Source organism: Artibeus jamaicensis, unplaced genomic scaffold (assembly GCF_021234435.1).
Source record: "Artibeus jamaicensis isolate MK-2021 breed Jamaican fruit bat unplaced genomic scaffold, CSHL_Jam_final contig_354, whole genome shotgun sequence".
NCBI classification, from domain to species: domain Eukaryota; kingdom Metazoa; phylum Chordata; class Mammalia; order Chiroptera; family Phyllostomidae; genus Artibeus; species Artibeus jamaicensis.
Genome location: NW_026521803.1, coordinates 34794699 through 34808513, shown reverse-complemented (window position 1 = coordinate 34808513; position 13815 = coordinate 34794699). Strand labels below are relative to the sequence as shown.

General features: G+C 37.8%; 1 protein-coding gene across 2 annotated transcripts in view; it reads left to right on the top strand.

Annotated features, from left to right (window-relative positions):
* TXNL1 (thioredoxin like 1) overlaps positions 1-7335 on the top strand; it is a 28872-nt gene extending 21537 nt beyond the window's left edge. Inside the window, exons 7-9 of one of the 2 annotated variants that reach the window (XM_053664273.1) lie at positions 608-712; positions 5677-5719; positions 7104-7335. In XM_053664273.1, coding sequence (XP_053520248.1) covers positions 608-712; positions 5677-5715 — 144 coding nt within the window. In that variant the 3' untranslated portion in view covers positions 5716-5719; positions 7104-7335. The remainder of the gene's footprint in view (positions 1-607; positions 713-5676; positions 5720-7103) is intronic. The other variant, XM_037151969.2, reaches the window with a different exon arrangement.
* Positions 7336-13815: the final 6480 nt, after the last annotated feature.

Below are 13815 nucleotides of genomic sequence, written 5' to 3'. Positions count from 1 at the left end.
TTAATTGGAACATTTAATCTAAAATGTCACATGGTGTGCTTGAGTGTGATATTGTTATGTTACAGAATTACATGCTTAAGATTTTGTAATTAAAAAGGGATGTTATTTGTGCTGGGCCCTGTATGAGCATAGTGTAGTTTTACGAGCTGGTTTCCAGTACTACTCTTTATTTTACTATTCTATGAAATTAAACTGATGGATATCAGAAAGAATATAACTGCAGAAATATTCCTCAGGGAAAAGCTATATTTTTTATAAAACTTCAACAGCGTCCTGCTAATTATAATTGTGAATTTCATATTCATTAAGCATTTTGTTTTAAAGAATTGAATTATGACCCCGCCACGCCATCACACTGGATTATCAAGAACTCGTGCACACGGGTGTTTTGCCGGGATGTCCCTGGGGTGGATGTGAGCAGCGGGGCACACAGTAGAATTAATGCTCCCAATGGGGTACTGGTGTCCGTGTAGTTTGGATGGATCCTTACAAAGAGTGGAAGGGTCAGAGTGTTTATTAGTTATCTAAGGAACTCAGTTAAGCTGGAAGCATTGTTATGAAAGAAAGGATTGTAATTCTTACTGTAAACATTATTATTTTTTGGTAGATATTTGTTCAATCCAATCAAGGTGAAGAAGAAACCACAAGAATTTCATATTTTACTTTCATTGGTACTCCAGTCCAGGCAACAAATATGAATGACTTCAAACGAGTAAGTTTGTTGAAATGATATTTAGGGGAATTAAAATTATAATTTTAAAGCAGTATTTTATAAATATCAGTGTCCTGTCATAGGTTAAACTAACAGTAAGTTCTCCTAGTCACATTTTTAGATAAGCAACTAAAAGAAATCTCGAATAAAAATAAGAAGTCCTACTAATACAGTGTCTATTAATGAATGACACCCAATTAAAAGGGTAAAAGTAATTGGTCACAGAAAGTAGTTAGGAGTAATGGAAAAACAGTAAGTGAAATCATTGTTATTAGTGAGCTTTTAAGAACTATTGATACTGAGATTTGGAATATCATTTCTGATGAAAATATTTTAAATGACTTGTATAATTTTAACAAAAAATAATGGACTTTACTGCACTGATATGCTAACTTTCAAATTATGGAAAGAACAAATTTCAGAAAATAAGCAGATATTTGTATATACATATATGTGAGCATATATATGTAAACAAATATTCTGAGATTTGCAAGGAATTTATAAGGTATATGGGACCATTAGGAACGAGAACATTTGTATATTCATGGAATTACTTCTGATTGGTAATAGTTCCTATGGTGACTCCTAAAATATACAACCACAGATCGTAAAATTACCTCTAGGAGCTGTATGTGTACAGAACCCCGAGCTGTACACAGATGAACTGTGCAGCGGTGTGGGAGGTGTAGTTATCGCCAGGTCTCTGGTGGCTGCACCTGGCAGGCAGCCTAGAACTCGAGATCATCGTAAAAGAGAAGAGTTTCCCTGGGGCTGGCCAGTGACTTCTATGGGGGAATCGGAGCCACAGAACATGCTGGAAACTTACTCTTTTTGATGGTATCCTCAGATGTAATTTTAATTCAGCTACAGAAAAATTCATAAAAATTTCATGACGTTAGATAGCCTTATAAAATTGTGCTGTTTTTTACAAAATTGATGACCTTGATTATAGAGACTTTAACCAGGCATTCTACAAGTACCATCTTCCTGTGTCATAGTGTAGTGAACTTTTGGGAGCCATAGGAACAACTGTGTACTTAGAGCTGTCATGTTAAGTGTTTGACATATGTACAATGACAGGTCAGGAGAAGCAGAGATTAAACATCTACGTTTTTATGATATGAAATATGCTGTACTGGGAAAATGTGTGAGCAACAAAGACCTGTTGGCTGCCTGCTTTTTTACTTTGCCTGCTTGAATTAAATACCATTGGATTTAGCTTTAACTGTCCCTTGCATAATTTGTTTTTAGCCTAATAATTTCATAAGATATCATTAGGTCAGCTCTGGGTTTCTGCTTCTCACTTTAGCTTATGCTGTTGGGTTTCCGTTTTGCTCCTAAGTAAGCACTACTTTGTGTTGTCCACCTTTCGGCCAGCCTGCCATTCGCTCGTTTTTCTAATGCGCGTTAACGCCGTCCACCCAAGATCTGCCTCCACCTCTGTTTTTAACGTTCCTCAGCCACCTCTTCTGCACCAGTTTTCCTCTTTTCTGACGCCAGACCGCCTCTCTGTGGACTGTCTTTATGATGGCAAAAGTGTTATTAGACTGTTCTCGCTTGGAAGTATTGGTACTTCTTTAATAATTTGGCTATGTATTCATTTAATTAGATACTTTTTTACCTTACCTAAAATTACTATTGTGCCCTGGCCTGTGTGGCTCAGTGGATTGAGTGCTGGCCTGTAAACCAGAGTCATCGGTTTGATTCCCAGTCAGGGCACATGCCTGGGTTGCGGGCCAGTTCCCAGTCAAGGGTGCGTGAGAGGCAAGCACACATTGATGTTTCTCTCCCGCTCTTTCTCCCTCCCTTCCCCTCTGTCTAAAAATAAATAAAATATTTAAAAAAACAAAATTACTATTGAGCATTACTTGTCAAATTTTTAGACTCAGGACCCTTTTATACTATTCAATATTGTTGAGGACCAATAAGAGCTTTTGTTTCTGTGGCTCTGCCTATCTAACCTTCACCATTTAAGAAATTAAAACTGAGAAATTAAAAAAATATTTACTTACAAATAATAAACTCACTGTATATTAACACAAATAATATTTTTAAATTGTATATACTGTATTTTGCTGTGTGTAATGCACACTTTTCTGGGCAAATTTTTGGGGAAAATGAGGATGTGCATTACACATGGGTAGTACTAATTTTGTATCTACATAAATGTTTTTAATTCTTATATTTATGCTTATACATTAAAAGTATAACTCTAGAAAGCAGTAATGATATATGTATGCAAAATAATGCCCTGGAATACGATAATTGGTTTTGTTTCTAAATATAAAAATTTAATTAAAAAATTAAAACAAACTTTTTCCTGAAAGTTTGGGTCGAAAATGTAGGTGTGCATTATACACAGCAAAATATGGCATTTTTCAAAACAAAAAGCAGCTTAACGCAGGGAAGAATGTTGTTTTATACTTTCACAAATTTCTTTACTGTTTAGCTTAATTGAATTCTCTTATTCTCGTATTGTTTTTCATTCAGTTTTGCTATCACAGGTATATAGCCTCTCGAAAACTCTGTTGTGTGTACATTTGTGAGACAAAGACAGTCAATTCAGCATCGTTAGGAAAATAATTTTTAGCTTGAAGACTTCGGAAGGGGTTTCAGGGACCCCTTCCTTGAGCCTGGACCCCACTGCGAACTGCTGTGAGAACAGTTTAACACTGGGGTGAAGGTGGACCCCTTTCCTGGGCTTTTTCGTCCCTTGCTTTTAATGTTTGATGCATTTTAATTGGCTGAATGGTTTTCTGACATAATATTACATCACATTTTCTTTTAATAATTTCTGAGTGAGAGTGGTTCTGCCTGTGTAATTCATTGTCCTGCAGGGTTATTTCTCATTTTTAAAAATACATATTATGCTAAGTCAACAACTTTAGTGTAGGAAAATTGCAATAAAATTAGTGTCTTTTTTAACTGCAGTTGGCCACTTTGGTCCTTGTATAGAGTTGCCTTTAAAAATTTGAGTTTGGTTTCTAGTGAAGGAAATGATAGGTACGAAGTATGGTCTGTGCAGGACTGTGACTGGGTGCAGTCATGGTCCCTGTGGACATGAGTTCACGTGCTTGAAGAACAATCCATAAACATCTGGAAAGCTAGTCAGGTGAATCAAAGTGTAGGTCAGGCTTCTCTTCCTCCACAGAGTATTCTCCTATTGTCCACGCCAGTGTTATCTCTTTTTTCACAATGATGGTGGGAAAGTAAGAGTATTTCGTGAAGGAAGAGTGCTTGAATCCAACTTAAGGAGTGGATGGAGGAGACAGGGCAGCAGTGGGCACTCCAGTTGGAATGGAAAGTAGGAGCATCCCAGGACAAGTCGGGTGTGGCCCTTTTCCCCTTATTTAGTCATTCTGAATTTTAAGGGATTACATGTGGTAATTAGAATTTAAAATTTCAAAATAGATTTGGTACATATTTTGTCAGCATAGAAGACAATTTTGATACCTCTGTGAAGTTATATAAAATGGTTTAATGAATGATAAAATAGGGTCATTTAGCATTTTCAGTTTACATTTTTGTGTCGTGTGAGTTGTTCTAGATAATTTTAGTTTTCAGAGTGTCACCGACCTCCTTAGGTCACTAAGATGACAGAAGCTAAGGTAACACTGAAGAATCTTGGATGTGGATAGACATCTCAGACCACCTTGCATGCCCTTACAGCTGTGACTGAGGTTGTACTTGGAAGGTTTGGCAACTGGAACACACCTTCTGCTTGTCTTTTTCTGGCTCATCATTACAGGCGTGGTGCACAGGTCATAACATGCACTTAAGTCGTTTGCTGTTGTCAGTGGATCCTTGGTGTTGCAGCATGAAAAGCTTGCCATCTCAATTGGAAGTAGATGTTTTCTTTGCTAAAATATGCTCCGGACATGGATTGCTTTGTTTTAATGCAAAAGTAATAAAAGATAAGGACACAAGTGGGCAACCTTGAAGGGGCTTCTGCTTCGTAGGGAATGAGTTGCATGTGAGAAGCAGACCAGGTTCTCTATCACTGTAATAAAAACAGACTTTTCTAAACTGGCCATTCACCGTGTCAGCTGTTTTTGTAACATTTCTGTCTATTTATTTTTCAGCTTTTTTAATCCAACTCAAATGAACTAAAACCAGAAGATTTAAAAAAATGAAGTAATATAAAGATTGACCTTATCTCACCCCCCTCCTTGCTTCTCCGCTCATCTCGCACCTGTCTGCTCTCACCCTTCCCATGTTCTCGTCACTGCTGGTGCGAGACCTCTCCAGCTGCTGTCACCTGGACCAGCTTCACTGTCACCTAGTTTCCTCCATCTCTGTCTTCAGACCCCACCAGTCACGCTGCTCAGCGGGCTTTCACTTTGTTTCCGTTGTCGTTTTGAGCTTGCGGCGAGGTGCTTCGATTTCAGTCCCACACTGTGTAGCTCCCCTGACATATTTAGAACTCTCCCCGTCTCATGTTTAATTTGGTACTGCCTTTTGAGAAATAATGCTGCAATAAAATTCACATTGTTGTAAATGGTTTCAGATTTAACTAGTTGTTGAAATAACATAATATTTCAGTCCCATCTGAAGTTTTACTTTTATTTTTAGGAACTGTAGAATCATTTTAGAAACCAAATATAAACCGTTGTGTCAAGTTCTTTTGTGCTACTAGTAGTATAATGTATTGATTAGGCTGTAGTTGAGAGATGCGGATTTTTTTCCCCTCATTTTGCTCACTAATTGTGGGTGTGTCCTATGCTTTGCCTACCCAAATGAGCTCAAGGCCAGTTGAAAGACTTATGGACTGAAGATTAGGCTGGTTTAAAATACTAATATAGAAGAAAAATGGACTATTTATTGCAGAAATATTCTTGACACCTAATTTTGATGTACCTAGACTTTTGTTTGTCTGGGGTGTTGATATAAAAACCTAAAATGAATAAAAGATGTTTGGGGTGAGAAAATCTATATTGGAATGTTAAATTTCTTCTTTTTTACAGAGAATACACATTGGCAAGTTGAGAGCTATCAACCTGTAAAACAGTATGCAGATTCGTGTCTTCTACTGTATCACATCTGCTAAAACTTTAATTTTTAATATTCCTTTTGTTTTCTTTTGCTTAATCTAATAGCTCTGTGTTCTGTGTGTTCCCAAATGATACAATGATCAATAATGCTTTCGATGTTTACCTGCTTGAATTCATTTATGATACAAATGGTTTCATCTCCCTTTTTTTAAGAAGGCTCCTTATGGCTATTAAAACCTGCATTTCTTATTCTCGTCCATACACTCTTTTCCGAGACTATCTCTTTAGCATCTTCCTGGCTTTTGGGGTTTTGTAACATATGGTTTCCTTGGATTAGTGAGGAGTTCTTTTAAAGTAATAAAAGTGATTTTACTTGAAGTGGGGAAGACAGCAGTTCCAGCGTTATGTGTCTGGACATTCAGTGGAAGGGGTTTTCTTATCTTCTCTCATGAAGGACATTGACTCAACCATTTACTATTTTAGGCCAGACATAGTTTTCCTTGATCCAGACGCTATCACTTGGAAAAGAATCAGTTTAAAATACGAAACTTATGTTTACAAATGCATATAGACATTTTCCTGTACAAATATATACAATAGCTTGCAAGTAGATTTCTTTGGGGGCATTTATGCTATGAGAATACATTATTTAATAATAAACTTTAGGTTTCGAGTAAATTATTCAATTAGAACATAGTTTTAGAACCTTCCCACAGAAAATTTGTTTTCTAGAACTATTGGTAGAAACCAAGTTTATTTATAATTTTATGCTGCCACATTTATAGCAACTAGGCTATTTTAAAAACCTTCTAATCAATTTTTCTAACCATTGACAGGAGATTTGTTTTTTTACATTTTTATAGTACATTTATAGAAATGAGGGTTTCTTAAAAATAGAAACTAGGCAAAATTAGTCATTTTTTAATATTTCTATTACATGTCTATATATTGAGAGAAACATCCAGAAACCTGTCGTCTTGGACGTGGAGACCTAAGTTTAGCTTACTCTGTGAATTCTAGATTGTGTTTGACATTTGATTTCTAATTTCCTAAAAATAGTGTGCCACATATGTTTCACTCATACAGCATCATCTTTTTATTAACGTCTTTAAACTGTCAACCTTGCCTTGAAAAATTGCACTACTTTTTCTTAAAACAGTGTGGGGACCCAAAAGTGGCCTGCATGGGGGTCTGTCTGACTCCTTGGGGCTGGAAGGGGCGGCGGGCACAGCTTCAGCAGTGAGGGTCGACTGCATGCCGAGAAGTGCAGGGGCCAACGTTAACTCTGGGTTTTAAGGATGATGACCAATTAATACTGTTTTGTAGTAGTATTACTTTGAAAATAACCCGTATTTCTGAATCAATAAGATGTACATATAAAATTATTTTTGTTTTCCTAGGTAGTGGGCAAAAAAGGAGAAAGTCACTAAGGTACAAAAGACACTGGAAGGCCACGTCACAATCAGACCCACAGCTCCCGGACGACCGCTCGGTTCTCGCCAGAGACTGTCAAAATTCCATCCATTGCCATTACCGATAAATCATTGCTTTTGTCCCGAGATAGCACTAGTTTCTATTGTAATCTTGTTACATGCAATTGTAAATAAAAGTCACTACTTTTGCCAAGCTTAATTTTTGTCCTTCTAAATAAGTATTTCTCTTTCCATTCCTTTGAAAATTGGCCGACTTTTGATTTTAGAAGAAACTGAAGTGTCAGGTAGCATATTAAGCTAAAGCTTGTTTCTCTTTTTGGAGGAGCCAAACTGAGCTGGGGATGAAGGAGCCCGTGTGCCCTCGTGTGTAGACGTGCAGAGCAGGCAGTTCTGATCAGGGCATCGGAGCAGCTGACCACGTTCAAATGAATAAAAACACCCACGCTTGCTGAACAGCAGTTGGGTGCCTGGGCTATAGAAATTTCTCAAATTACAAACTACCAGAAATGAAACAAGTGTAGTGAGATTTAACTGTTCTTACCTAAAACATGTAGCTAATGAAACCACAGATTGGAATTCCTTCTGGATGAACTTTAAAAATTGGAGTCAGCCATTTGCTTACTAAAAGAGGTGTACTGAAGTTCAACAGTAGAGAAAATACAGAACTCAATTCATGAAGCAACATGGATTAGTATCCTCTAATCAAGTATTTATTCTTTGAACCACCAAAAGATGCAGTACAAATACTCAGAACTTGATTTAAGGTTGAAAATGAATTGGCCAAATGTGTATGTTTAAAAGGTCTTTCATAAAAGGCTTGCAAAACAAAACATCTGTTCACTATTGCTTTTTTCTAAATCTTGAAACTGTAATCTATGAAGTATTGGTAAATCTAATGTTTTAATTATTTTTAAGGTTAAAATGTAATATTTTCATTTCTCTATTTTAAAAATTCAGTGTTTGAAAAGAGTACGTAAGATTAATAGTTTTAATTTAGTTAATAGTAAGTTTGAGGGTATTTTTGTCTGGGAATATGGTGGAGATACCATTTTGCCTTTGGGAGACCAATGTATTTATACACATTCATGAAAACAATTGCGCATCAGTTTCTGTGTGAAATTTTGTCACTTTCTGAAACCCCAGTGTCATTAGATAATGTTTGGTTCCTTTGTATGTGAGCACATGGACTGGTCTGTGGTGATGTCTGTGTATCTTCTGTGTTTCATTTTTGTGTCGCCTTGGGTCAAGTAAAGGCAGAAGGGCAAGAAATAAAGGTTTATAACACTCCTTAATGTAGACCATCTCAGATTAATCACGTCTGAAATTATGGGTAAGGTTAATGTCAAGAGTTTTGTTTTACAGTTTGTACACCTAATCTTTTTGAGTAATTGTTAAAGTGCCTCATCTGAAGTATTGCTGACCTCATCCTATTTATACTTGACAGTTTAACAACCCAGTGAAGGTATTTAATATTTGTAAAGGATTGGGCATCAGATATATATTGTTTATGTGACTTTTCTATAACTCAATTGGTTGCATTATGCAAACATTCCATGATTATTCAAATTGTTAATAGTGAAAAATGAATGTTTCCAGGTAACTGTAATGTGTTTCACTATGGGGAGTTTTACAAATAAACACGTGTAGTTGACATTATTTAAATTACCAAGCGGAAATGCTGATGTTTTCTCCTAAAATAGTGTATGTGCATAGTTACACATACACATCCAAACATAAATACAACGTAACACATATGTCCCTGAATGGTCCGGATGCCCGAGAAGAGCATTTGAAAATTGTAACCCTAGTTACTTAACTGAAGCTGTCCATTAGAGTGTTTTCTGGGAAACCGATACTAGGTGTGTGTATGTTTTGTCAGACACCAGCAAAAAAAAGTCACAGAACTTTCCCCTTCATTTTGCACATTTTGTTACATTTCACATCAGGATGCATTATCTGATGTGAAGCAGCAGTGAAATACCCTGCCCGTCATGGGAACAAAAGTGTTTCGGTGCAGAGTCTGCCCTCAGCAGGCTCCCAGACCCATGAGCCCAAAGTGGGCACTCATGGTCCCTGCAGCCCCAACTCTTCTCCAGGCTCATGTTGGAAGTAGCCACCTAACCTGTTGGAGTCCACATGGGACTCGAAACACATGTGCCACCTTTGTCTCACGGCTTGAGGACACACACTACATATTTTCTGCAATGTTCACGGGTACGCCATTACTGCACACCTTAGCCTTTTACGTATGGCTGCCATTAATACACTGGACATGGGAGTTTGCTGTGTTACCTAAAGTTCAGGTCTTCCCATGTCCTCCTTAATGTCTAAAACAAATCTTTGATACGGTGTAATAATAAATTGGAATGAAGTAAATTAGTGAAGTTAAACCTTGTCCTGTATAAGCTTTAAAGAAGGAAACAAATGTAGGGCTTACCCACATTGCTTGAATTTATATAGTTCAGTTTGGGAGGTTAAATTTTGTGAGGGTATATATTTCTTCTGAAATTGGTCACTTCTAACCTTAGATAAATCTTGTTTAAGAAAAGTAATAACTCACTGAATGAATGCCTTTTAGAGGATCCTACCGAGGAGTAGGATCTTTGAACTTCGAGTCTGTGCTCCTACTTGTAAGCTGTGCCATTTTGAGCAAGTGACTTGCTTGGAAGCTTGAGTTTCTTGTGTAAAAATAGAACCATTACCCCTTAGGCTTGTTCTGAAGATTAAGTGTGTGTAGTTTTGTTTCTGAAACAAGGGTAAATATTTAGCTTCTGTACCCTGCCGTCTTATCTCGCTGTTGCTGCTTTTTAGTCCATTATTTCTTGCTCAGTATAATGCACTAGTCTCCTGATTGTCTCCTTGCTTCTCACCTGGTCTCTAATGTATCCTTCCATGGCCGCTAGTTACCTTCCCTTTTCTGGTCTTCATGATCTGATTCCTCCCTCACCATTTCCTTGGTGTCTGGCACTGTACTAGCAGTTCCTAGAATGTACCCTGATAGCTAATGCCTTCCACCTACCTGTCCACCCAACAAATTCCTATGTATCTGCAAGGCTCAATCCAAACAAAACTCGTAGAGGTAACAATCACTCTATGCCTTCTCTGTTGCCATATGCACGCTGTGGGTATTTCACAGTGGTGGCTTCATCCTGGTATGTAGCAAACTACATTGTTGTCTTATTTACTGAACCTGCTTATGAGCAGTAATTTGTCCACTGTACCAAACCGAAGTTATTCAGATCTCTATCAACAATAAACACAGTACTGAACAAATCTCAGGTTTCAAGAGGAGATGCTTAAGGCAAGTCTGCGAGATTGTAGGAATTTGCAATTAAGCAAGGCAAAGAAGAGAATTTAGCAGCAAAGAGAAGTGTATGGTGTGTACACAGAATGAGAGTTCAAGGGGTTTCCTAGGTGAGGGAGGGGACGAAGCTGGAAGAGCAAATAGAAACCATATCATGAAGTCCCTCCTGCCATGAGAAAGAGCAGACTCTCCTTAATTTATGGGAAGAGGGAGCTGGAGAGAGGAGTCTAATCACTCAAGTGTCTCACAGTTGGAAGTAGGAATGTTGGTCCTTAGGAAAATCAAGTTGGGAGAAACTGAATGTGGTTTTGGAACCATTGCCTGGATTTTAGAGCTTAGGGCCAGAAGTGGGGAGCCAGCAGTCATTTGGGTGATGAATTTGCAACTGGTGTATGAATGGGAGCAGCTAGTGAGAACAGAAAGGGGGAAAGGAAACTAAGGCACAAAGACCAGAGGACACTAGTAAATACTAAGGAGTTAGCAGAAGAGAGGTCGGAAAAGCAGAGCTTGAGCAGGAATGTAGAAGAAAGAAGAGGAGAAGCTGGTAAAAAGTGGTAAATGAATTCAAGAGGGAATAGTTAACGCATGTAGGGATGGAATTTAGTAGGACTATCCAATTGTCCTTCAAGTTGAAAGAGTCTGTCGACCTTAGTGATAAGAACCATTGATCCTGTTACCATTCTTTTGGTTGAAGGGGGATCAGCACACAGAAGGATTTTGAAATCTCTCTGGCAAAGAAATTTAGAAGCTTTCATAGTCTACTGTTGAACATGACTTTACATGACGATTAACAAGGCACGGAAACCGATGGCAACAGTCCATATGAGAGAATGTGAACCACTGCTTTGAAGTGGAAGGTGACTCCTCCATTGGAATCCCTGATATGTCACTTAGGTTCCTTAGTGATGAGATTTCTAATTTTGTAAGGGCAGGACTAAACACATAAGCTGTTAAAATCTGCTCTTCTGGGTTTTTGAGTACAGTAGTCTCTCCCGATTCAGAGTTTCACTTTCCACAGTTTCAGTTACCCACAGTCAAGCGTGGTTCAAAATATTAAGTGGAAAAATACAGTAATAATTTTGATGTTTTAAATTGTGCACCACTCTGAGTAGCTGTGATGAAATCTCGCGAGGCCTGGGACACGACATCCCTTTCTCCCGCGTCTCTCCACGCTGCAGACGGACGCTCCCCGTTGACCTTGGTGGAGATACCGCAGCGCTTGTGTTCAAGGGACCCTTTCTTTACTTAATAATGGCCCCAGAGTGCAAGAGTAGTGATGCTGGCAATTTGGACATGCCACAGAGAAGGCATGAAGTGCTCGTTCGTATGGCAGGAGGTCAGCAGTAGCCAGGTGTTACATCACAATGCCTACGTCATTCATTTCACTTCGTCTCATTACGTAGGAATTAGATCACCTCACATCGTGACCAGAAGGGTGAATACAGTCAACTAGATATTTTGAGAGCGAGACCACATTCACATAACTTGTATTATAGTATATTGTTATAATTGTCCTATTAGTTATTGTTAATCTCTTACTGTGCCTAATTTACAAAATTAAACTATCATAGTTTACAGGCACATAGTATGTACATGTATGTACAGGAAACAAGGGTGTAAATAGGCATTGGTACTACTCATGGTTTCAGACATCTGCGGGGTGTCTTGGAGCTGATCAAAGAATTCAGCAAGGTGGGAGCACACAAATCAATGCCAAATGATCAATTCTATTTCTATACACTTGCAGCGAATAATTCAAAAATGAAATTGAGGGAACAATTTCATTCGCAATAGCATCAAAACAATAAAACATTTAGGGATAAATTTAACAATAGATATCTTTTCTAGATATCTTCTTTTTGTTGATTTTTAACTTAATTCCATTTCTATAAGAGAACATACTGTAAGATTTCAATCTTTTGGAATTTTTGGAGACTTTAATTTTTTAAAAAATTTCATTCTTTTGAACATTGGGACCAATGTAATAGTCTATCGTGATGAATATTCCACGTGCACCTCAAAAGAAGGGCTGCCCTGCCGTTTTCCAGTTCAGTGTTTTTAATAAGTATCAGTGAGGTCAAGGTGATTAACGGTATTGCTCAGGTGATCTCTCCCCTTACTAATGTTATTGTTTATTATTCTATTAATTACTAAGGGAGTAGTTGCCAACTGCCCCTGAGCTTGTACATTTGACTTAAACACAAATACATTATGTCTTTCTGATGAATTGACCCTTCAATCATAAGTTTCTCTTTTTATCTCTGGTAATCCCCCATGTCTGGAAGTATATTTACTTTGTATGAAGTGCATACAGTCACTCCCACTTTCTTCTGATTGTTTGCATGGCATAGCTTTTATAATTTTTTAACATCCAATGAGTCTGTGTCTTCGTATTTTAAACCTATGCCTTGTAGAAGGCATTTAGTTAAATCCAGTCTGATTATCTCTGCTTTTTAATTAGAATTATTCTATTTACATTTAAATTAATGATCAATATTTATTTAGGTGTACCATTTTATTTCTTCTCTAGTTGTCCCACCTGTGTTTAGCTTTTCTGTTCTTTTAAACCTGCTTCCTTATGTATTCATCAAAATTTCATTTAACTTTCTTTTTTTCTAGGTAATGCATTGGGTATCTTTAATATATTACTTAGGTTTAACAGACTATGCTTCTTTTTTAAAAAAAAGATTTTATTTATTTATTTTTAGAGAGAGGGGAAGGGAGGGAAAAAGAGGGGCCGTGAAACATCAGTGTGTGGTTGCCTCTTGTGCGCCTCCTACTGGGGACCTGGCTTATAGCCCAGGGATGTACCCTGACTGGGAATTGAACCTGCAGTGCTTTGGTTCACAGGCCTGCACTCAATCCACACTGATCTAGACCAGCCAGGGCTCCAGGGCTCAGATTATGCTTCTTTACGTCAAGTATAGGAGACTTGAAGCACTACATTTCTGTTTAGCCTCCTTATTTGTGGTATTGTTGTCACATGTATTATGGTTACAAATTATAAACCCTGTAATACAGTATTATAATTTTTTAAAGAGTATTTATTTATTTATTTTTAGGGGGGGATGGAGGGAGAGAGAAAGAGAGGAAGAGAAACATCAATGTGTGGTTGCCTTTCACGTACCCTCTGCTGGGGACCTGGCCTGCAACCCAGGCATGTACCCTAACTGAAAATCGAACCTGTGACCCTTTGCTTCCCAGGCCAGTGCTCAATCCACTGAGCCACACCAGTCGGGGCACAGTATTATGTTTTTTACTTAGTGTCCTTTAACAGTCGTGAAAAGTTATTTGGCATTATCTCCTTAAATATTGCTTCTATTCCATTTTCTTTCTCCTTCTTGGATTCCAACATACCAGTCCTTTTCACAGTGT